The sequence below is a fragment of the Phyllostomus discolor genome, chromosome 5 (assembly GCF_004126475.2).
Source record: "Phyllostomus discolor isolate MPI-MPIP mPhyDis1 chromosome 5, mPhyDis1.pri.v3, whole genome shotgun sequence".
Taxonomy (NCBI): domain Eukaryota; kingdom Metazoa; phylum Chordata; class Mammalia; order Chiroptera; family Phyllostomidae; genus Phyllostomus; species Phyllostomus discolor.
In genome coordinates, this window is record NC_040907.2 from 172,048,397 (window position 1) to 172,069,065 (window position 20,669).

Sequence of the window (20,669 nt, forward strand, 5' to 3'; positions counted from 1 at the left end):
TGGGCAGCCCCTGACGCCGAGTACACGGGGCTTCGGACCCCTGAGTGTACTGACCCCCTCCCGTCCCCGGGCCCCCGGCTGCTTGTCTCGGCCTGCGAATACCGCCCTCGAGGGTGCTGACTCGGGGCGGTGCAGCGCCCCGGAGACAACCGTCCAGCCGTGCGGCTGCAACCCGGCCGTTTGCACCCGCCTTGCCCACTGTGCCCCCAGGCCCTCTCTCGGGTGCCCTTGTCAGGGGAGTGACCTGGCTTCAGCTGGTCATCTTGAGGTCTCCCCCAGTCCTTGGCAAGGCGCCTGGGCGTCTGCGCACCCTGTGCCGGGCACTCACGGCATCTCTCTGCTCGATCACGCCGGAGGACCTTGCTCTCCTGAGCCCCGGCCCTCTCTGGCGTCCCCACCCCCGGCCGTGAAAACGGGTGCTTCTTCGGCGGGGTCCCGCCCTGGCCGCCGCGTTTGCCCGGGCCCCGCTCCAGAGCTAGCTCAGACGGACGCCCTGGCTTCTGAGGCTGACTTCCGGGCGCTCTGCGAAGACACGGTGTCTGCCGGCTCGCGGGAGCCGCCCAGCCTGCGTGTGGCACGTGCTGGCGGAGGTCCCCGGGCCTGGCCTGCTGCCCCTGCGGGCCGGGCTGGGGTGGGACCGAGCTCTGGGTGCCTGTCTCCCAGGGAGGCGTCCCACAGTGACTCCAGAGGGTTTGGGGTGAGGAAACGTCCACAGACGTCGCGCCGTGGTGGCGTCGCCGGGAGGCCGTCACCAGCAGTGGACATGTGGCCATTTGCAGGGGCAGTGTCTGCCCTCGTGCCTGCGGGGGTGGGGGGGCTGGGGTGCGGTCGAGTTTGGCCGGTCTGTCGTTTGCGGGGACTCTTCCCTCCAGCATGGCGTTCCTGCCAGCGGCTGTGGCCGTCGGTCCGGCCCTCTGTCCTCCCTCCACCCTCCCTCCTCCCTCCATCCCCATGGGGACGGAATGGGGCGTCGAGTCTGAGCCAGACCCCAAGGCGGGAGGTGGGCCCATGGTCCTGACCGCTGCTTCCTGCCCTGAAGAGGGAGGACGTTGGCTCTCAGTAGGATTTCTGTCTCGGGGCAGCCCTGGATGAACTGAGGATGCTGGTGTTTGCGCTTGGCGGTGACCCCAGTCCACGTCAGACAGAGGGAGAGACAGGAGCCAGCTCGGGGCCCAGTGGGCAAGGGACACTCCTCCCCTCAGACTTGTGCTTCTTAACTTTAAAGTGACGCCTTCGAGGCCACGTGCGGCCGACGGAGGTGAAGGAGCTGGCGTCTGTCTGTCCAGGCCGCTAGCCAGGCCTCAGGTACAGCCTTGAGGTGACCTCTGCAAGACCCCGCACCCCCCCCCCCCAGTCTATGCCACAGCGTTAGGAGCATTGATTGCTGGTGACAGACGGACCCCCTAGGGTCCCACACGAAGGTGCTGTTCAGACCCTCCGATGTCTCCTTGTCCTAACCGTGTCCCCTTTGTGTTTGTCCAGGGTGGTACCGCGGCTACACCTTAAGGAAAAAGTCTAAGAAGGTAAGTCGTTCTTTTTTATTATTACACCCAGCGCCCGTCTCTTCGTAAATCACCCCGTGAGAGGAAATCGATTCCATCTCGTTTGTGCCTACGCGCTCTCCTTACTTATCTCTCTCTCTGAGTTTAGACCGTGCGTGGGCTGCAGTGTGGACTGCCCCGCACTGCTTTCTTCGGCACGGTGTGGGGACGCAGCAGTTGCCGCTGTGTTTCCGGGGGGCAGGGGGAAGCCACCGGGCTGTGATAGGTGGTCCCCCTGTGCAGGGGGACGGTGGGACCCCTTCCTTTCCTGGTGGACGTTCCCGCCCACTGAGGTGCAGGATGCACAGGCGAACCGCGGGGGTGCCGTGACCGCGGAGAGCAAACACCAACACCGGCAGACCGGTCACGATGTTCTGTCTTCCGTTCTCCTGGGCGATAAACGTGCAGCCTTGTGAGCTCACACACGCTCCTTTGCCTCTCGCCCGTGGCTATTTTTACGCTGCCGACCCCGGCTCGTGGAGGGAGGGGCTGCGCTCACCCGGGCTCTTGGCGGGCTGAGACCCACAATTACACCCCGGTCGCTGTGGCGGGCACTCCCGGGCACAGTTCTGCTGTGGCTTTTCCCTCCTCAGCGCCACCCACCTAATGATGGCTCCTCGCTTTCCCTTTGTGATCTAGAAGGAATGTCCACTCTCAGCTGTGGTTAGGCTGTCCACGCCACCCTGTCCACGTTTCACATCTAACTGTGCCGGACAGAGGGCTCGTTTTACTCCTGTTTCTGAGCTTTGCCTTTCCTCACCTCCCTGGTGGGCTGGGCCCCTCCTGGGGTCCTGAGCCTGTAACTGAGGCTTCTGAAGTTGGGGGCTCAGCAGGGACACCCCACCCACCCTGCCAGCCCCAGGCTGGGCAGCCAGTCTCTGCATCCAGTGGCCTGGGGCCGTGAGGTGTGATCAAGGTCTGTTTGGAGCTGGCTGGATGGTGGGACAGTCGCCCGGGGAAGCTGCAGCCCACGTCGGTGGCCCCTTTTATGACTAAGAGAGCTGCCCTGCAGCTGCGGCCCCACGTTCGGTCTTTGTTAATAAAGACCTTGGGCCGTGGACTGCCTTGGACCACCACCGTCTTTGCTCCTCTGCCTCTGTCTTTCCACCCCACTCCTGCCTTCCCTGTGCTGTTTCTCCGTCTGTGAGATGTCCCTCCCGTAGGCCGGTGGGTCCGGCATCATGGGGCCGAGTCCTTCCCCAGCACGATAAATGTGCTGTGGTTTCCTGGGTGGCCTGCGTGGATGTGTGGGGGCCGGATGCTGGGGAGCCCAGGCAGGAGCGCCTGTTGCCACAGCAGGCGTGTCAGAGCCACCGGTGCTGCCGAAAGCGTTTCGGCTGCGCACCTGGGATCGCACGCAGGGAGCCACCCCCGGCCGGCGAGCCCTTGCCTTCTGGGTGCTTGCTCGGCTCTGCCTCCTGCCAGGACCGGACAGCCTCGTCTGGTCAGGGAGCAGGGCCTGCAGCCTCGTCTGGTCAGGGAGCAGGTCTGGCACGCCCGGTGCGGCTCCTGGCTCGGTGCGGGCTGTGCCCAGCCCTGGGCGTCCCGGTGGGGCTGTCTCCAGGCTCCATGCAGTCGGGCCTGTGTGTCCATGGCACGAACACCGGGGTGGTACGGATCGGGTGAAATACACCCATTTCTGCATTTTATCAGATAGGCCCTCGGTTCGCAGACTATTGTGAAAGTCTTGGGGGGTGGTGGTCAGGTAAGTGGTCACTGACACGCGGTGGTCAGTCAGTAGTGCGAACTGATGATCTTGGTGGCGGTCTGAGCATTTCGAGGGCGGGGATGGTCAGAGACCATCGTCCACCATGAGTGCAGGCACCCATGGCCCCTGCTCTGCCTGCGTCCGGGCCCGCAGTGAAAATGAGGCGTGGCCTGTGGGGAAGGTGCAGGAGGGTCCCCCAGAACTGTGTCCTTTGCAGACGGGCTGCCTCTGTTCCTTCCTGAGACGCCAGCGGCCTCTCTGGAACACAGGCCCATGGAGTCGCCACCTTTCGTGCTTGTTTTCTCGGGTCGTTGTCGTGTGTGAGGCTCAGCAGAGGGCCTGAGGAATTAGTGCAGAGCCAGCCACCCCTCCCGCGCCTTTTGGGGCGGCCGATGGGTCAGCCAGCGCTGTGCACGTTGATCGTAAAAACTGTTTTCTGTTTCCTCCCCGAAGGGCATATTTCCTGCTTCGTATATTCACCTGAAGGAAGCCATTGTCGAAGGAAAAGGGTGAGTCTGGTCTCGGGGTTTCAAGGGAGAGTGGGGCGTGCGGCCTTGTGGCCCTTCCGCGGGCAGGGCCCCGCTGGGGGTGGAGAGTGGGCGTGAGCCGCCCACGCACATGTGTGACCGGGACTGGGGAGAGAAGCGGGGACTCAGGGTCGTGTGCAGCCCGGCTTCGAGCCTCCGCAGGGTCTCAGGTCTGCTCTCCTGCAGCCCTTGCCCTGGACCTGCCGTCAGTTTCGGGAAGCGCCCCAGGGCCCTGTGCGTGCTTGGGGAGCAGCCCCACGTGGCAGAGGCTGCAGCACCCCCCACTACCCCACCCCCCGCTGGGAACCCTCTTCTGGGAGACTTTGTGGTAGTTTAGCGTGCACGGCGGGTGTCCACTCGGGCCGTGCACACTTCCTATCTTGTCCAGTTGTGATGCCCGTTTCTTCGCAGCCCTGGAAGTGATGGGTAAGGTGATTAAAAGGCCACTGGCAGAGCAGGGACCCACTGGGCAGGAGGGGCAGGTGAAGAGCCAGGTGCGGACCGGGTCCTTGTATGTCTCAGCCACGGCTTCGCACTCGGTTAAATATGTGAGTCGTAAAGTCACTAGTCGTGTGGCCACGGCACGGTGACATCCCTCTGGCTGAGTGCAAAGCCGCCTTTCTGGGTGTGGCACGTCCCACGTGAGCCGGGGAGTAGCCACTCCTGGTTTGGAGCTCCACGATACCCCCTTCCCACGGAGAGCGTGACGGCGAGGCGCCCGTGGCGTGGCCTGCTGCGTGGCACTGTTTCCACAGATGAATCGTTCTGTGTGCAACGTCGCGCCAGGGGAAGACGCAGAGGGCCGCTTCGGAGCCCCCGCCCTGCTGCGGACGTGACTGGAGAAGGGGCGCGCTCAGTGTGGTGACATCGACCTCTGTTCGCGTCACTGTGGGGGTCTGGCTGTGGGTGACCAGCTCTCTTAAAGAGCGCTTGGACGGTGACCGAGGAGTGTGGGGAAACAGGACGATGATGGTGCATGGTGGTGAAGTGAACAAGAGACCCCTGTAATTCTCAGTAAGGAGAGTCCCCCCCGGCCAGACCGACGGACAGGCACACACAGACAGAGACGCCTCGTTCCCGTCCCCGGTCTGGTGTCAGATCCCAGCGGGGGCCACGGGTGGAGCTCGGTGGGGGGGGGGTGGGGAACGAACGGCTTAGGAACCGCTCGGAAGCCTGGCCCTGCACCCGGCACTGTCTACCTGGCCCTGCACTCCTGCTGCGGCTCCCCCAGCCCAGACCACCTGCCTGTCTCCTCCCTCCCCCTTCCCTCTGTCCGCCTTCCTGTCCTCCTTCCGTTCCAGCGGGGGCCAGGCTTGCGTCCCACCCCACCCGCCTCCTTGCTCTCCAAGGTCAAAGTCGGCATCCTGTGTCTCCCGTGGGCTCTTCTGCGCTCCGTACACTGGCCTTGTCGGCTCTCAGACAGCCCAGATCGTTAACTGTCACCACCTGTTCCCTCACCTCTTCCCCCAGTAACACGGCGGTTCCCACCTGTCCCCTTCCCTGTGCTGACTCGGGCACCAGTGCAGCCCACTTCCCAGACCTGAGGTGTCTCCTCGGTCCTCGTCCTCTGGAGCTTTCCTGCACCGCCCAACACTGTGGCTCCCCGTCCCTCAAAGCTCTCTGTTTGTGTGACACTTTCTTGCCCCGTGTCTGCCGCCGCCCCTCGGGGTCCCTGGGCCCGCTGCTCTCAGCCTGCCCTCCTCGGCTCTTCCTCCGGCGCCCCTGCCTTTGAGACGGCCTCTGTGGTTCTCAGAACGCCAGCTGTGCCCGCTCTGTAGGGGACACTCAGAGGAGGACCTCCAGCGCCTACTGTCCCCGAGGTCTAGCCCCTCACGCAGAGCCAGGTGACTAACATGAGTCACCGTCCTGCCGTGGGCGGAGCACGACACCTCATGCATTCTCCCGGGCGCCCCGCCGGACGCCCTTCCCCTCGGTCTTGTCTAAGGCCCTGTGTGGCAGGTGTGGCTGGGTCTGGGCACCGCCAGCCCCCACAGGTAACAAGGTCGTCACGGAGATAACACAGCACAGCCGGATTAGACACGTGAGAGCCGGCTGACACCTCAGGCCAAGGGACAGAGTGGGCCGACCAGGAGGGAGAAGGGGAGGAGGCCGTGGCCCTGAGAACAGGACGCGGCACTTGCAGGGAGGGCCCCTCCGTGTGCTGAGACCCGGCCTGAGTCCGAAGAGCCGGTGGGAAGAGCTGCCGCACTCAGCGTGGGGCGCAGGATCCGTGAGATGAGAGCCCCCCCGCCCCCCCATGCTGAGGACTGTACTCGCCCCGAGAGTGGGGAGAAACCCCCCTGAGACTTGGTGAGGGGCCCCGCAGGGTGTCACGAGCCACAGTTCCGTCGGCATCCCTGCAGGGACATGTGGACGCAGACCGGGCAGGGCCATGTCAGCAGTCACGTCTCGTCACGGGCGCTGAAGACGCCCCGGCCCAGGTTAATTCCTAAGTACCATTTTGCGGGGGGGGCTGCTCTCGTATGCACCCCTCCCTCAGGCACTGGGCCCCTCCTGCTCCCGCAGGACTTGTGCCCAGACCCCTCCGCAGACGGACTTTGTCTCCGGGACCCCGTCATTTCTCCCTCCGGGGGCCCCCCACCCTCAGGGAGCCTTTGCAGGCCTGAACCCTGGTGCTCAGCTGAAGTCGGGGTTCCGCCCAAATGCAGGGCCCTGCCCTGCACAAATCAGGCTCTGTGGGTGGGGCCTCCTCCCCACCCTGTGCTGATTGGAGTCTTTGTCTGTTCAGGACATGGGGGGGTCTCTTCAGGACCTCTGGGGCCTGGTGGTCCCCCATCCCAAGCCACACAGATTCAGTCCAGGGTTGGGACTCCTGCGTGGGGCACCGCCCAGCCCAGAGCACGGCCAGGAAACGGGTGGATCTGATGACATACAAGGCCCACCTGGGCAGCGAGTGGAGGCCGAGTCCAGGGCTGACCTGCGGGGCAGAGACGGACGGGGAGCGTGATCGGGGTTGGGGATGAGACGGGCTCCGGCGGGCGCTGGAGCGCCGCGGCTCCGCCCAGAGCCCGTCACGGGCGACCGCCCCTGCATCACCGTCTAACGAGTCCTGCGTGTGACACGCATGCAGAAGGCCTCTCCCCCGGACCTGCACGCTGATGCCCGCGGGCTGGTTGTGACTTGCGGCACGTGTACGAGAGGCGGGCGCACATGCGAGGGAGGGCGTTTCCTTCCACTGCCCAGACCTTGGCGTTCTGGAGCCTTCTGGTGGGCTGTCCCTTGCCTCCTTCCCCGTGGCTGGGCGTCGGAGGGGGACAGCGCCCATGCAGGACGTCCTCAGGCTTCACACAAGCACCACCTCTCACTCCCAGAGATGTAGGCGTGCCGTGCAAGGGGACGGTCCGATTCGTGGGCTTTCTCTCCACCAGCTGGAGCACTGCACTCCGTGGCCCAGGTGCGGGGTTCACAGGGTGCACGTGGCAGAGGTTCACGCACCCGTGGACTGAGCTGCCCTCCCCCCCCTTTCCCCCCAGGCAACATGAGACGGTCATCCCGGGCGACCTGCCACTCATCCAGGAAGTCACCACGACGCTGCGCGAGTGGTCCGCCATCTGGAGGCAGCTCTACGTGGTGAGAGCGGGGCGTGGTTCGGGGCGGACGCCAGCGGTGGTCTTTCTGGGCCTTCACTGTCCCCGCAGGGGCTCTGCGCTCCCTGGGAGCCCCGGAAGCAGACGGACCTCCAGGACCGGCGATGCTCAGAAAGGGCAAAGCCACACGCACAGTGTTCTGCCCAGCCTCTGGGGGGGGGGGTGTTGTGGGCCCTTTGACTGGCTGTGTCAGTTGAGGTGTGGCCGTGTGCACACAGCGATGGAGGGGCCATAAGGGGCAGGGCTGTGGGCCTTTCCCTCCTGGTGTGCGAAAGGGAGCGCTTTGGCTTCAGAGACGGGACTAGGCCAGCAGCCCGGGTCTGCCCTCAACGTGTTTATAGTTTGATCTTGAAAGCACAAATCTGCCTTTAAACTGAAGTAGGTGCTTATCGGTGGGTTCGGTAGAAGACGGCCTGTTTGTGTATTTATGGTGGCCATGGCTGGCCTGCACCTGCGGCCCCTTGTTGTCTGAGAAAGACCGCATGGCCTTCTGTCGTGACTGAAGGGTGCTGGTCAGAGGCGGGGGCGGGGGCGGGGTGGGGGTGGGGGGCTTGTGTGCAGGTGCCCGGCTCTGCTGCCTGGGGAGGAAGTCGCATTCCTCCAGGGAGGCGGAGGCTGCGACCTCTTCCTCCTCCCGTTCCCTCGGGGCCTGTCCTTGCGCATAAACTCATCTTTGCAGAAGATTCCCCTTTGTTAGCCCCCATTTCCATTCCAACGGCTGATTTCTTCTCATATGCTAATGTCGTCCGAGCGAGAGAGCGAAGAGAGCCGGGCTGCGCCAGCCGGCCCGCTGGCTCCCTTGGCTGCTCCGGAACACAGAGCTCTCTGCGGAGCCGGCAGCTGCTCTGCGGCCCTCGCCGCTCCTAACCACACAGTGGTTTCCTGTAAACGCGCAGTAATAAGCAGTTGCAGTAATTGTTCATCAAACGTTCTCAAAAACCTAAAAGCGTAAAGTTAGCGATGAATGCTTGGTGTAAATCCGAGCAATTTTGCAGTTGGTGTTTCGTGTTTGACTTAGCAATTTTTTTAAACAAAAAAAAATATGGCAGCAACACAAACAGGAGCCGACGCTGAGATGTTAGCGGACACAGTTTCCGGCCTGTGGCCCTGACACGGTCGTTCCTGCCGACCCCCTCGTCCCCTCCTTAAAACCCTTGTTTGCCTTCTACACACCTGCATGGCCGGGCCTGTGCACAGCCAGAGGGAAATGCTTAGGCTATTTTCATAGACGGTTCTTGTTCTTGTTTTGTTTTTGCTCTACCGTGTTGCTGGGGACAAGTTAGTAAACTGTGGAGGGTTTTAGATATTTGAGATGGCTTTAGGAAAATGGACAAGGAGAACTAGTAAGGGGGAAATAGTTTTTCAGTAAGGCATTGGTTTTCACCATTTAATTTTCATTTAATTAATTAAAAACGAGGGTAACGCCATAAAGAAGAGCCGGTGGGGTGTGGAATAGTCTGCTGGGGTGGTCTGTGACACGGGGTGGCGGAGAACCTTCCCGATTCCCAGAAGGAAGGTTGGACACCGCACACAGCGGGGTGCGAGGTTCCGCTCCTTAGAGGAGACCTTATTATTGTAACAAGCAGCAGCGAGTGAGCACATTTTAATTTTTTATAGGGCCCATATGCTCAGAATTTTCACCTGGATTCCCCAACTCAGTGTTCACCTAGATTTCTTTCCCCGGGAAGGACTGATGGGTCATTTTTCCTGTGGGTCGTTCCTGGTTTCCTTGGTGGATTGTCCTCTCGCAGTTGCAAAACCGATTGGTGCTTTTCCTTTTATCGTCAGTACCCCGGAAATAGGTAGGAGGTGGTACGAAGGGTGAACTTTGCATCAGCATCAACACGCCCGGAGCTGGGAGATTCAGGTCTGGCTTCTAGTAGGGGCCTCTCCCCTGTGCTGCGTGACCCACCGTGTGCCGGGGTCGGCCGCCATGTCCTCTAGTGCCAGGGGCAGCGAGGCCCCAGGGTCGGCTTCCCCGTGTGTACGGGACCCCGGAGACCGGGTAGGCCAGGTGTTTACGCTCTGACCGATTCCGAAGGGGAGTCCTCGGCCGCCCCTCTGGGGCCGGGCTCCCCAGTGTGGGGCTGGCTTTGAGACTCTCGGTCCGGATTGTCGTCCTCTGGACTCAGCCGTCCGCAGTCCGGTGTGCAGGCGGCAATACTGAGGATCACCCTTTACTTTTTAGCCTTTTCGTCTCAGCGTCTGGTAGGAACCGGATTCCGTAGGACGTGTTATCTGACCCACATTGCGCTCTGTCCTGTGAAGCGTGTGTGTGTGGAAGCAAGGTGCACGGTGCGGTTTTGCGCCCCGAGCGCTGACACGGCCTCTCTGTACCCCCCCCGCCCCCCGCCCCCCGCAGCAAGGCAACAGGGAGATGTTCCAGAGCGTGCGGCACATGATCTACGACCTCATCGAGTGGCGCTCGCAGATCCTGTCGGGGACCCTGCCGCAGGACGAGCTCAAGGAGCTGAAGAAGAAGGTCACTGCCAAAATCGATTACGGAAACAGGTTTGTTTGCCTGAGAGGCGATTGCACGCTTAAACTGTTCCGTATCTCAACACCGGCGTCGGCCTTGAGGAGGCTCACATATTTTATCATAAAAACCACACTTCCAGCATCCAGATGGCGGCGTGATTTTCATTTTGAGAAGGATGAGGGATTTCCTGTTGCATCTGGAAAACCAGGAGTTTTCTGAGTCACAGCAGAAACCTGTTCGTCCCTTCAAGAACCTGGGGTCAGGGCGCCTGTCCCCCCGACGACGACGTCCCCAGCAAGGAGGGGTTTTTCTGTGCAGGGTTTGACCCGGAGGCCAGGCATGGGGGTACCTGGTGCAGTAACAGGCACCTGATTTCTTTCTGTGGGTCCCCAGGTGCTCGGAGTTGAAAGGGCCACCAGAGGTTCCCTTTAAATGTGTCACTGGTAGAGCGATGCCAGCTTGGGCAGACAGCCGTAGAGCCCGCCGAGGGGAATCTCACACAAACCACAGAGTGAGTGTGGGCATAAGCTCCCACCTCTGGCCAGCCTCCTCCCAGCTGTGCTGGGGTGCCCTTGGTGTGGTGTGCTCCCTCCCGCCACGGGCTGCAGGTTCTCCCCGCCATGGGCTGCAGGTTTCCCCCCCCACAAGCTCCCGATGTCCAATCCGGAGCAGAACTGAGCTGCCGCAGCCTGATTCTGAGGGGCCTCAGACGGAAGAAGGATGCTTTGGTTGGCCAGAGCTGCAGGAAGCCTTACACGTGATCTGGTCCCGAGGGTCCCCAATGCTGGTCTGTGTCACCATCGCTTGGAGAGCTGATAAAAGGCAGACCCCGGGGGACCCGCTTCCTACAAACCTGGTTCCCACTGCCTGGGCCCCTGGCCAGAAGTCTCAGACATCAGAGGCAGGGCTGCCCTACAATAGGCAGCAGGTGGGGAGGCCTCGGGTTTTACCCGGCCCCTGATTTTACCTGTCAGTGCACACGCGCAGACAGGAGGGGGCGGTTCATCCCTCGTTGCTCACGGTAACCTGGAGAACCTTCCTGTAGCACCAGAAGTAGAATGTCCTTTTGTTTTCTGGGATTCGTGCTTTCAGGTGTGAAAGGTGTCTAAAAGCCACATTATTCACTCCATTCACGTGGTCTTTGGACTAGGGAGGCTGCAGGAGCAGGTTCTGGTTTGTTTTCCCAGAAGTCCGTGGGATCTGGGGAGAGCATGCTTGAGAAGGCCACAGTGAAACCCACTTCACGGGCGGCTGCCTGAAGAAACCCAGCTCTCGGGGCTTTGATTTTATTTTCTGTGCGAGTATTGCATTTTGAGCTTGGGTTCAGGAGCCACCTGGCTAATTTGGCTGCAGGACGCCCCCAAAGGACATTATGTCCCGGAACAGCCCGCTTCAGAGAGGAAGTGTTTCCAGACATAATTCACGGCTTTGACGGGAGACACGGTCCTTAATAAGACAGCGTCTTGCCCGCGGAACCCAGGTGTGTGCCGGCATTTCTCTGTAGACCGGTGCTCTGCACGTCTTTCTAGTTCCTTCAGAAAAAATGACACAAAGTAAAAAAGTCACAGTGCTGCGAGCCTGGGAGTAAAACGGTTTCTGGGAGACGTTTGAGGAAAGTCACTTGATTCAAGCCGAGGCCACTGTTCTAGAAACACGCACGTACAGAACCCACATCCAGGTTTGCGTGTGCGTTCCTGGGCACGTCCACCTCCTTTCCTCTCAAGGGCTGCCCCACGGGCTTGGCCTCTCGTGGCACTGGGCTGTCGTGCGCGGCTGAGATGCGCCGACGCTGGAGGCTCCCTCTGGGTCTGGCACCTCCGGGCACAGGACGGCACGGGGAAGGGTTGGCATGAGGAAGACAGGGCCCCGGACGGGCTGACCTGGGACAGGCCCGGGACAGGCCCCTTCCCGTGGTGTTGCCTGTGGCATTCCGGAAAGAGCCTGGGTTCTGCCTTGAGAGGGCTCTGGCTCAGGATCCAGGCTCTGGGCTCTTCTAGATGATTCTCTGACTTCAGGTTTCCTCCTGAGTATGTACGTGGCAGGCTGTGGACAGCCCGTGGGCCCATGGCCTGGGGCTCTGCTCCTCAGGGTGCTTGGTGCTGTGCGGACAGCGTTAGTGGCCAGGACCGTCTGGCCAGCCCTAAGCCAGGTGCTCTGTAGCTCCTCCCACACCAGGCCGGATCCCCTCCCCCCTCATTAGCATGCACCCCGCCCACACCAGCACTCACTGCCCAGGGGCGCACTCAGTTCAGGGCTGCGATGAGCAGTAATATCTGGGAAGCATGCTGCAAAGACAGTTAACGAGAGCCTAAAGGGCTCTTCTTTCTTTTTAATGCCTTTCTGTGCCTCGTGGGGCACCCTGCAATGATTGCAGGCTGTTTTCACGCAGGGCGAGAGGCCTCTGATCATTTGCTCAGAAAAGCCTGTTCACGCTCATGCTGCTCACAGGCCCCATGTGGTCTGCTTCACCCTCAGTGAGTGTGCTTAACAGACATCCAAGGGAAAAAAAGAGGCTCCTGTGGTTGCCTTCCACACGGCGCCGTGGGCCAGCAGCTCTCCACGAGAAGCCTTCTGGCACGGCCGCAGACCCCTGCCCGGCACGGGGTGGCCTTTGGAGTGTTCGCGCCTCGTCTGGACGGGGTCTCCGCTGCCAAGTCAGTGTTCGTCTCCGTCACTGCCTCCTGGAAGCCCTCTCCGTTTGACACTTCCCTCTCTCTAGACAGACTTGCCTGTGTCGTAGGGTTAGAAAAAAATCAAAATGTCCTGCTTCCGTAGAGTTGTGGCCAGCAGGCAGAAAATCCCCATGGCAGAGTGCAAGGCGTCCGTGGTTCAGATCTTCCCGTCTTACTGGAAGGAACACCGGACAGGCCACAGCTGTCGCCCAGCTCTTGGCTTCCGTTCTTTACGTGATTGCCTTCGTTTGTCCTTAAATAACAATTATGGTAAAAATCACCGATTTTGTTGGGTTAGGGGAAATGGAGAGGATGTTTCCAGGCGGAGATGGGTTCGCTTCATTGGCCAGACGCCGCTCACGTGTTCAGTTGGCCGCTGCATTGAACCATTCGGCCAGCAAGTTGCCTCATGCTCCTGTGGATGACTTCCGTAGGTTTGGTGTTGAGACACGATAGAACATCCTCACTGAAAATTTTCTGACGGGCCAATTCAGGGATTAGAACTGCCCCCAGGTGGAAGGAAAGCTGTGTGGTGGAACCTACCAGAATATGCGTAGCACGAGTGTCTCTGAACTACTCACAGTGTTTGCACAGTGATTAGTAACACGCACTTCACCTGGACTTTGTAGATCCGTGAAGTTCCTCACTGTAAGGCACAGGCACTGTGGCAGTGGAGGTTTCTGTTACTTTTTTTTTTAGATTCCAAGGGAATGTGTTTCCAGTTAAAGAAAGTGACCTTGCAGAATTAGGTCCCCTACATGTTCGTGGGTGACCCCGACTCCCTGTGATGTTTTCCTCCGCTCGGTTGCTGGGGCTGAAGTTGTGCCTGAACATTCAAGGCCCTTGGGTCGGGCCCCTGGAGTTCTGGACTTTTGTCGTTCTAGAATCCTCGACTTGGACTTGGTGGTGAGGGACGAAGACGGGAACATCCTGGACCCGGAGCTGACCAGCACGATCAGCCTGTTCAGAGCGCACGAGGTGGCCTCGAAGCAGGTGGAGGAGAGGCTGCAGGAGGAGAAGGTGAGCGCGTCCGGCCACGTGCCCTGCGCCGTTCACTTCCTGGAGCGCGTCCCCAGCCACCGCGCTCGGCGCCAGTCTGGCGTCAGCGGCGCCCGGAAGTGGCACCGGAAAAGGGGCCGTGCAGGCACCGCCGTGCGGTGCACCCGCCCGGGGACAAAGGGCGCGGGGCCCGGCGTGGACACTGTCGCTGGTGACCCAATGGTGTTTCGTCTCCCGAGGGGTGCAGGGTGCATCAGGAGGCAGGTTTCGTGGCGTGGCCTTCGGGTCCTCGTCTCCTGGGCAACGACACTCGATTCTGCGAGTGCTCTTTGACTCGAGTGGTGGGTGACGCCGTCTCCGCTGGACGAGGGCGGGGCACACGTCTTCCTGGTCTTGTCCCCCCCCCCCCCCCGTAGCCGTCTGTGGGGTCTTGTGCAGAGTGGGCATTCAGAAATTGAGGGGCCGACTGGCCGTCTGTGCGTCCGGCAGGTGTTGTGCACCTGCTGTGGGCCGGGCAGTGGGGACGTAGTGGGGAGGAAGACCGAGGGGTCCTCCGAGGGCCGGTGAGTCTCCTGGGAGAACCAACATTAAACAGACGGCTCCATGTGTAGCCACCGTGCCGGTTTGTGGGTCGGACCCGTGGACACGGTGGAGCCCTGCAGACGATGCTCGGTGCACCCCGGGGGGGTGGGCGTGGCCGTCGCACAGGTGTCCTTATTTCCCGTCAGCTGCAGGTATGGTTTGAGACCTTGAAGTGGGGACAAGGAAGTGACCGCGTGAGTGGGTTTTGCTGCGTCGTGCTGACAGGTGACCGCGGGGGCTACAGGAACCAGGGCTGGCGGCGGGCGTTGCTGACGCCGACTCTCTGCTGTGCTTCTCCTCCCAGTCTCAGAAGCAGAACGTGGACATTAACAGACAGGCCCGGTTTGCCGCCACGCCTTCTCTCGCCCTGTTCGTCAACCTCAAGAACGTGGTCTGCAAAATCGGGGAGGATGCCGAAGTGCTCATGTCCCTGTATGACCCCGTGGAGTCCAAGTTCATCAGGTCAGGGACATTCCCCAGCTGCTACCTGTCCTCTTGGAGCCCTCACAAAGTCTCACTCCGGCAGAGAGCCTTTGCAGAGGGGTGGGGGGAAGGGGGTCCCCTGGCCGGATGCCCCCCACGCAGCTGAGCCGGTGCTGTGTCAGGACAGTGTGGGGGCAGGCGCTCAGGCTCTGGGCCGGGGTCAGCCTTCTCGTGTACCAGGGCATCCGATGGCAGAGTGTTAAGGATGTAGCCACTGAGGATGGCAGCAATGCCGTGTTTCCTGCGTTCCTCGGATTTTGTGTATCCGGATCCCCAAATAGCATCGCTCTTCCCTTAAACTTGCTGTTGTGAACTTCTGTTCTCTGTGAATGTCCTTCTGGACCTTTGACCTAATAGTGTTTCTTCAAGACCATTGAGGAGTACGGTGTCTGTCCCCGTGTCCGCTGCGTCCGGGCTGCAGTCAATATCTATGTCCCGGTGCCTGCCGAGTCCGGGCTGCAGTGAATATCTGTCCAGTAAACCGTGGGCAGTCCTCCCTGGCGTTTCTGATGAGGTGGCCCCTTCCCATGTTTGGCTTCTGTCCCTCAGAGGGACTTTCTCTTTGCCCCTCTGGAAAGGCGAGGGTTTCAGTTGGGTGTGGGGTACGTGTCTAAGACACCAGCGTCCGCACTCGTGTTACTCAGAATTGAAAAAGGGAGTGCGTGATGGGAGACAGGACGAAGGGGTGAATTTCATTCTCACTTTTGATTAGGACTTTATTTCTTCTCGACGTTGGACTCTGTGTGTGTTTTTAGGTCATATTTGGTGAGCCAGGCCTCGAGGCACACAGTCTATTTGACGAAGGCACGAAGGGTGAATTTTACACTACGGTCAACAAATATGCCTTAAAACCAACCACGGCTGAAAAGCCATTTTCACATACTTCCGCTGCAATTACAGCCCTGGGCACCCGGAATCGAAACCTCCCAGGACCGTGCCCGGGCACGCCTCGAATGCCGCCTCCGGTGGGCGGCCGCCTGTCTCCTCCGTTCACGGGGTGGCGGCGGCTGCGTCTGGCGGCGTGGGTGTTTCTGCCCTCGGGCAGTGGGCTCCGGTGGGGTCGCTTGCTAGCGGGGTGGCCGCACCTCCGCTGTCCGGTGACAGCGGGAACATGAACTTCCTCTGCTTTCTCTCCCAAGTGAGAACTACCTGGTCCGCTGGTCCAGCTCGGGACTGCCCAAAGACATAGACAGGCTGCACAACCTGAGAGCCGTTTTCACCGTAAGTGCGCCCGGGGCCGCTGCTGATGGACGCGCTCACCTTTCTCGTGGCGGTTTCTAGTGACCCCTCTGCCCACGCCTGACCTCTCACCTCCCGCTTGAGAGGGTGGGTCCCTGGGATGCCTGGTCATTCAGCAGTAGTAACACCCTTCCCAGAATTCTCCTGGGTCTCTGGCTTCCCGCAGGGTCCCCAGGACAAAGACTGACCGCGTTCCCATGAACGCATCCCTTAAGTTTGTTTCTTAAGCTCACTTAACGGTCGTTGACTGTTGCTGCCCAATCCTTTTTGTCGTGGGGACGACTCCCTAGAATGCTAAAAGCTGGTCAGAGAAGCGAGTCTGTGTGTGTCTCTCGGCTGCCCGGGTCAGCTGACCCTGCGCTGAGTGATAACGGCGCCCCAAACTAACTTCCGGAAACACGTGTCCCCAGGACCTCGGGAGCACAGACCTGAAGAGGGAGAAGATCAGCTTCGTCTGCCAGATCGTGCGCGTGGGCCGCATGGAGCTGCGGGACAACAACACTCGGAAGCTGACCTCCGGCCTGCGGCGGCCGTTCGGCGTGGCCGGTAACCCACGCCTCCTCTTCCTCGCGGGTTTGCAGCCGGCACCTTCCCCCGGAGCGGGCGGCTGCCGGGTCTCCCACTCCTCAGCGTGTCTGTGGCAGAGGAAAAAGTCTGTGGGCCCCTTGTGGGTGGCGGCCACTGCCGGTGTGGCTCGGGGGGCGGCCTGGGTCTCGGGGGCTGATCGCAAGTTGGGTTTCCAAGCGGCCGCCTCTCCTGGGTGGACCTGAGTGACACGCTCGGCCCGGAGGGACGCCAGCCCTTGGCAATGGCCAGGCACGTTCTGGACCTGCTGGCGGGTTGGGTTGGGAGTGGATTTGCCCCGAGCGGCCCACAGGCCGAGGAGGACACGGTTTCCTCAACATACGGGGCAGTTCGGTCTCCATACTTGGGCCCTGCTTCTCTGTTGTCGGACGACGAACCAGGAGAAGGGAGGGGCCGGTTAGTTGTCTCTGGGGAGGGGAGCCGGACACTCCCCAGAAGCTCTCCTTCGCTGACCTCTCTCCGTGTCACTGGTGTCACTGGCGGCCACCCTTCCGGGAGGTGCTGCTCCCTCCCTCAGCGTTTGCTGGTAGCCGGGAGTTTCACGGCACAGCCCTCGCCCCGCCCTGGTCCTGTGTGCGGGCCTCGGGGTTTGCGTGAGTGTGGGTGGGCGGAGAGTTCTTCCTCTCCGGTCCGCCGCCGGGGTCTCGGATGACCGGCAACGGAAGGTGTTCGTTCCTCACCTGCAAGACCAGGAGACTCGGGGCTCAGTTCGTTTTGTCGTTTTGGTCTTAACTACTCTCAAACAGACTGTATCCCTAGAGCAGTTTTAGGTTCCTAGCAAAATTCGGCAGAAATGACAGAGATTTCACAGTGTTTGCGCTGAACTCCTGCACCCACACGCAGGGCGGCCCCCACGGCCCCCACCAGAAGATGCGTTTATTGCAGCCGATGGACCCTCATTGTCACGTCTGTGGTTTGCTTGAGGGCTTGCTCTCGGCAGCGCCCGCCCCGTGGGTTTTGGCCAATGCACAGTGACTCATGCTCCCTGTCTCGGTGCCACACAGAGTTGTTGCTGGCCAGAAAGAAAGTCCTCCGAGCTCTGCCTGGGCTTTTCTGGAAAAGCACGTCCAGTCATTGAAAGGAATGGTTCAAATAAATGACTCACTACTTCATAAGGATTACCGTATTTTGCCGTGTATAATGCGCACCCACGGTTTTGGCCCCGACTTTCCGGGAAAAAATCTTCCGTTTTAGTTTTTTTAATTCAATTATTTATTTATTTATTTATCTATATTGAGATCCTTGTGTTTTTGTGTTACAAAGGAATTTTAGCATTTATTTTTGAATGTGCTGTGGTACAAGAAATTTTATGTAACAAATAATTACGAAACATGAGAATAGGTACCAGGTATTTCAGGTACTCCCCGTGTATGATGCGCATCCTTATTTTTCCCTCAAAAATTTGCACAAAGAAGTGTGCATTATATGCGGGCAAATACAGTAAATGATACCGGTGAAATTGGTGCGATGAGAAGGAGGCAGGGACTTCAGTGCACTGCCCTCCCCCCCACCCCCAGACTCCCTCGGGGGGGCTGCCGTCCGACTGGCCACGTGAGAGTGACGTTTGGTGCGGGTGGGGGCAGGGGGTGCTGCCCTTCTGAGCTCAGGAAGTCCTTGCTCGTTTTCTTTCCTTGTTTCTTGAGTGTAGACCTCAGCATCGCACCTGTGCTTTGCAGGCCCTGTGGTTTCTTTCGTGTATAATCTGATCTCACAGTTGAAACACCCGCAGTTTTTCAGGACGCTTTGTATCTTCTCTGTCTCTGGCGGCTTTGAAGACACACTTTTACTTTTGCCACAGAGGTCCGGGCTCCCCTCAGGAGGGCAGGGAGACCTGTGGCAGCGGGTGTGGGTCGGCGTCCTTCCCACGCCAGGCTGTAGATGCTTTGGTGGCCAGGGACCCGTGATGTGTAAGTTCCCGGGAGTGCAGGGGTCCCCTGAGCCCCGACGGCAGCCAGGCCGCCGGCCGCAGCTGTCCCTTCCTTTCAGTTCGGATGGGAACGCTCAGCTCTCACAGGCTGATGCGATGCATGGGGGTGGGAAGGACGTATGTTTTGATCAGGTGGTGTGTGCATGGATATACACGTTTTTCAAAATTCATTGAACTCTATTATAATCTGTGCATTTAATTTAAATTTTTTATAAAGAAAAAAGTCGATTCAAAACATCCTTTCCTATCAGGAGTTTTCTGTGAGCGCCCCTTTCTGTGGCTCTGGTACCTCCTGGGTGCCCCGGCTCTACGAATCTTTCCATTCCCGGACTCACCCTACCCCGCCGTCCGTAAACGGCTGCGGAGCTCAGTGGCCCGCCCCACGGGGCTGTCAACAAGGTGACGTCACGGCTCTGTTGCCCTAGTTCCTCCTGCTGCCGCCACACTGGGCAGAGGGGCTGCATGGGACCTGAGGGACAGGAAATCCAAGTAACAGTCCGGCTCCTCCATCACACTGGCCACTCTTCAGGGGCTCGCTGTTCTGGGACTTCCCGTCACCACACAGAGGTCTCTTGGAGAGCGCGGCTCTAGCAGGACGAGAGGCAGGGGATCGGTGCGAGAGAGCCCTGCCGCTTGGGCCCCGGCCCCGCGTGGGGTGGGCCGGTGGTCTCCGAGAACCTCGCTCGTCTTTCCAGCCAGGGAGCGGTTTGCTTGAACATAAGAAAATTCCACCACGCGGTTCGTGCCGCTGCCTGTCGGGAGCCGTTCTGAAGTTCCTCCGTGTGTCTGTTTTCTCTGGTGGCAGCGTTCCGACACCACGATCTTTGTTCTCTTCTCGTTCTCAGTGATGGATGTGACAGACATAATAAACGGGAAGGTGGACGACGAGGATAAACAGCATTTCATCCCCTTTCAGCCGTAAGTACGGGACAGCCGACGCCCCCAGCCAGAGGGGACGCAGAAAACACGTGTTGGCAGCGGTTACCTCCACAACTAAGTTCACAGACTCAGCACAGCGAGGGACAGATTAGCTTAAAACAATGAAACGTCGGTCTGGTCACTGTAGCACCTGAGGCTTTGCAGCCATAAAGGAAGCCTGAGTTAAAAGTTGGGTCTCGCGAGCGGCGCATTTTAAACGTGACCCCAGAATCTCTGAGTGCGCAGGACGCGCAGAATTACGGTTCTGCTCTGAGCGTGAATGTGTCTTTACATAATGGACTTATGCTAGCAGCCATTCACGTCTTCAAAATACAGTACTTTCAGATTTATCACGGGAGGTTGCTGCTTTTAAAGTAGCAGAGCGAACCAAATATTGACGAATTCCTCTGTGAAGCGGGAGAGAATGCTTTCTAGCCGATGCTCAGGCTCAGGCTCAGGTGTTCCTGCCTCGGTGGCTGTGGAGGGTGGACTGCACCTGTGCCCGCCATGCCCGCTGCCAGAGGGGCTTGTCCAGTCGGGCACGCAGTCGGTAGCGAGGGGTGGGCAGCTGGAGCCGCATTCGGGGGAGGCCCCTGAAATTGGTGCTCCGATGTGAAGGTGGACCCTGGGGGAAAGGCTGCGAGAATTGGTCTCGTTTCCCTGGAGATGAGAGCCACAGGGCCCCTAGAGGGTGGGTGAGGCCCCTAGAGGGTGGGTGAGGCCCTTGTTGGTGGGCACTGCTGCACCTCCGACAGGTGGCGAGAGGAGGGGGCTGAGAACACGTTAGGTCCCCCGGCAGAGACGGCTCCCAGCTGGGGTGTGCAGTCCTAGCAGATCGCCCGGCGCGGCGGGTCGGCACGGCCCGTCCTGGCGGCCGCCCTGCGTTCCCTCCTCATGGAGCTCCTCATTCTGTTTGGGCTTGCCTGGTCTCAGACTTGAGACAGATTTTATTTTAGAAATGTTACATTGTTTTCTCACGTTGACTGCGTGGGGCTGGAGGCTGGTGATGCTCAGCCGTGGCTGAAGGAGTCGGATCCCAGGCAGGGCCGGGTGGGCAGAAGGGGTGGGGTGCGCTGCCCTTGGCACCACGAGTCCGTGCCGGATGGCCCAGCCGACCGAGCCCGGCATGGACCACTTCTTCAGGGCAGCAAGAGGAGGCTCTCTGCTCTGGAGGCAGCCGACTGGTCAGAGAGCGCCCCAGGCCCGGCTCAGCGGACCGCTGTGCCGTCTTCCAGGCCCGAGGACACCCAAAAAGCCGCCATACACACTGGGGGGTTGAGGCTCACGAGGCTTCCGTGCCGCAGCTCACTTCTCTGCTCCGTACGGCAGCCACCAGCCGCGCGGGGCTCTCTCAGTCCATGAGCACAAGATTAAATTAAACTCCGAGCGCCTCAGGCACAC

The 20,669-nt window shown here is 60.2% G+C and overlaps 1 protein-coding gene across 3 annotated transcripts in view; it reads left to right on the forward strand.

The window, feature by feature from the left end:
- DOCK1 (dedicator of cytokinesis 1) overlaps nucleotides 1-20,669 on the forward strand; it is a 341,306-nt gene that overhangs the window by 38,020 nt on the left and 282,617 nt on the right. For all 3 annotated transcript variants that reach the window (XM_028512883.2, XM_036027442.1, XM_036027443.1), the window contains exons 3-11: nucleotides 1,483-1,523; nucleotides 3,703-3,758; nucleotides 7,271-7,367; nucleotides 9,747-9,895; nucleotides 13,420-13,555; nucleotides 14,421-14,578; nucleotides 15,739-15,820; nucleotides 16,249-16,384; nucleotides 19,196-19,268. In XM_028512883.2, coding sequence (XP_028368684.1) covers nucleotides 1,483-1,523; nucleotides 3,703-3,758; nucleotides 7,271-7,367; nucleotides 9,747-9,895; nucleotides 13,420-13,555; nucleotides 14,421-14,578; nucleotides 15,739-15,820; nucleotides 16,249-16,384; nucleotides 19,196-19,268 — 928 coding nt within the window. The remainder of the gene's footprint in view (nucleotides 1-1,482; nucleotides 1,524-3,702; nucleotides 3,759-7,270; nucleotides 7,368-9,746; nucleotides 9,896-13,419; nucleotides 13,556-14,420; nucleotides 14,579-15,738; nucleotides 15,821-16,248; nucleotides 16,385-19,195; nucleotides 19,269-20,669) is intronic.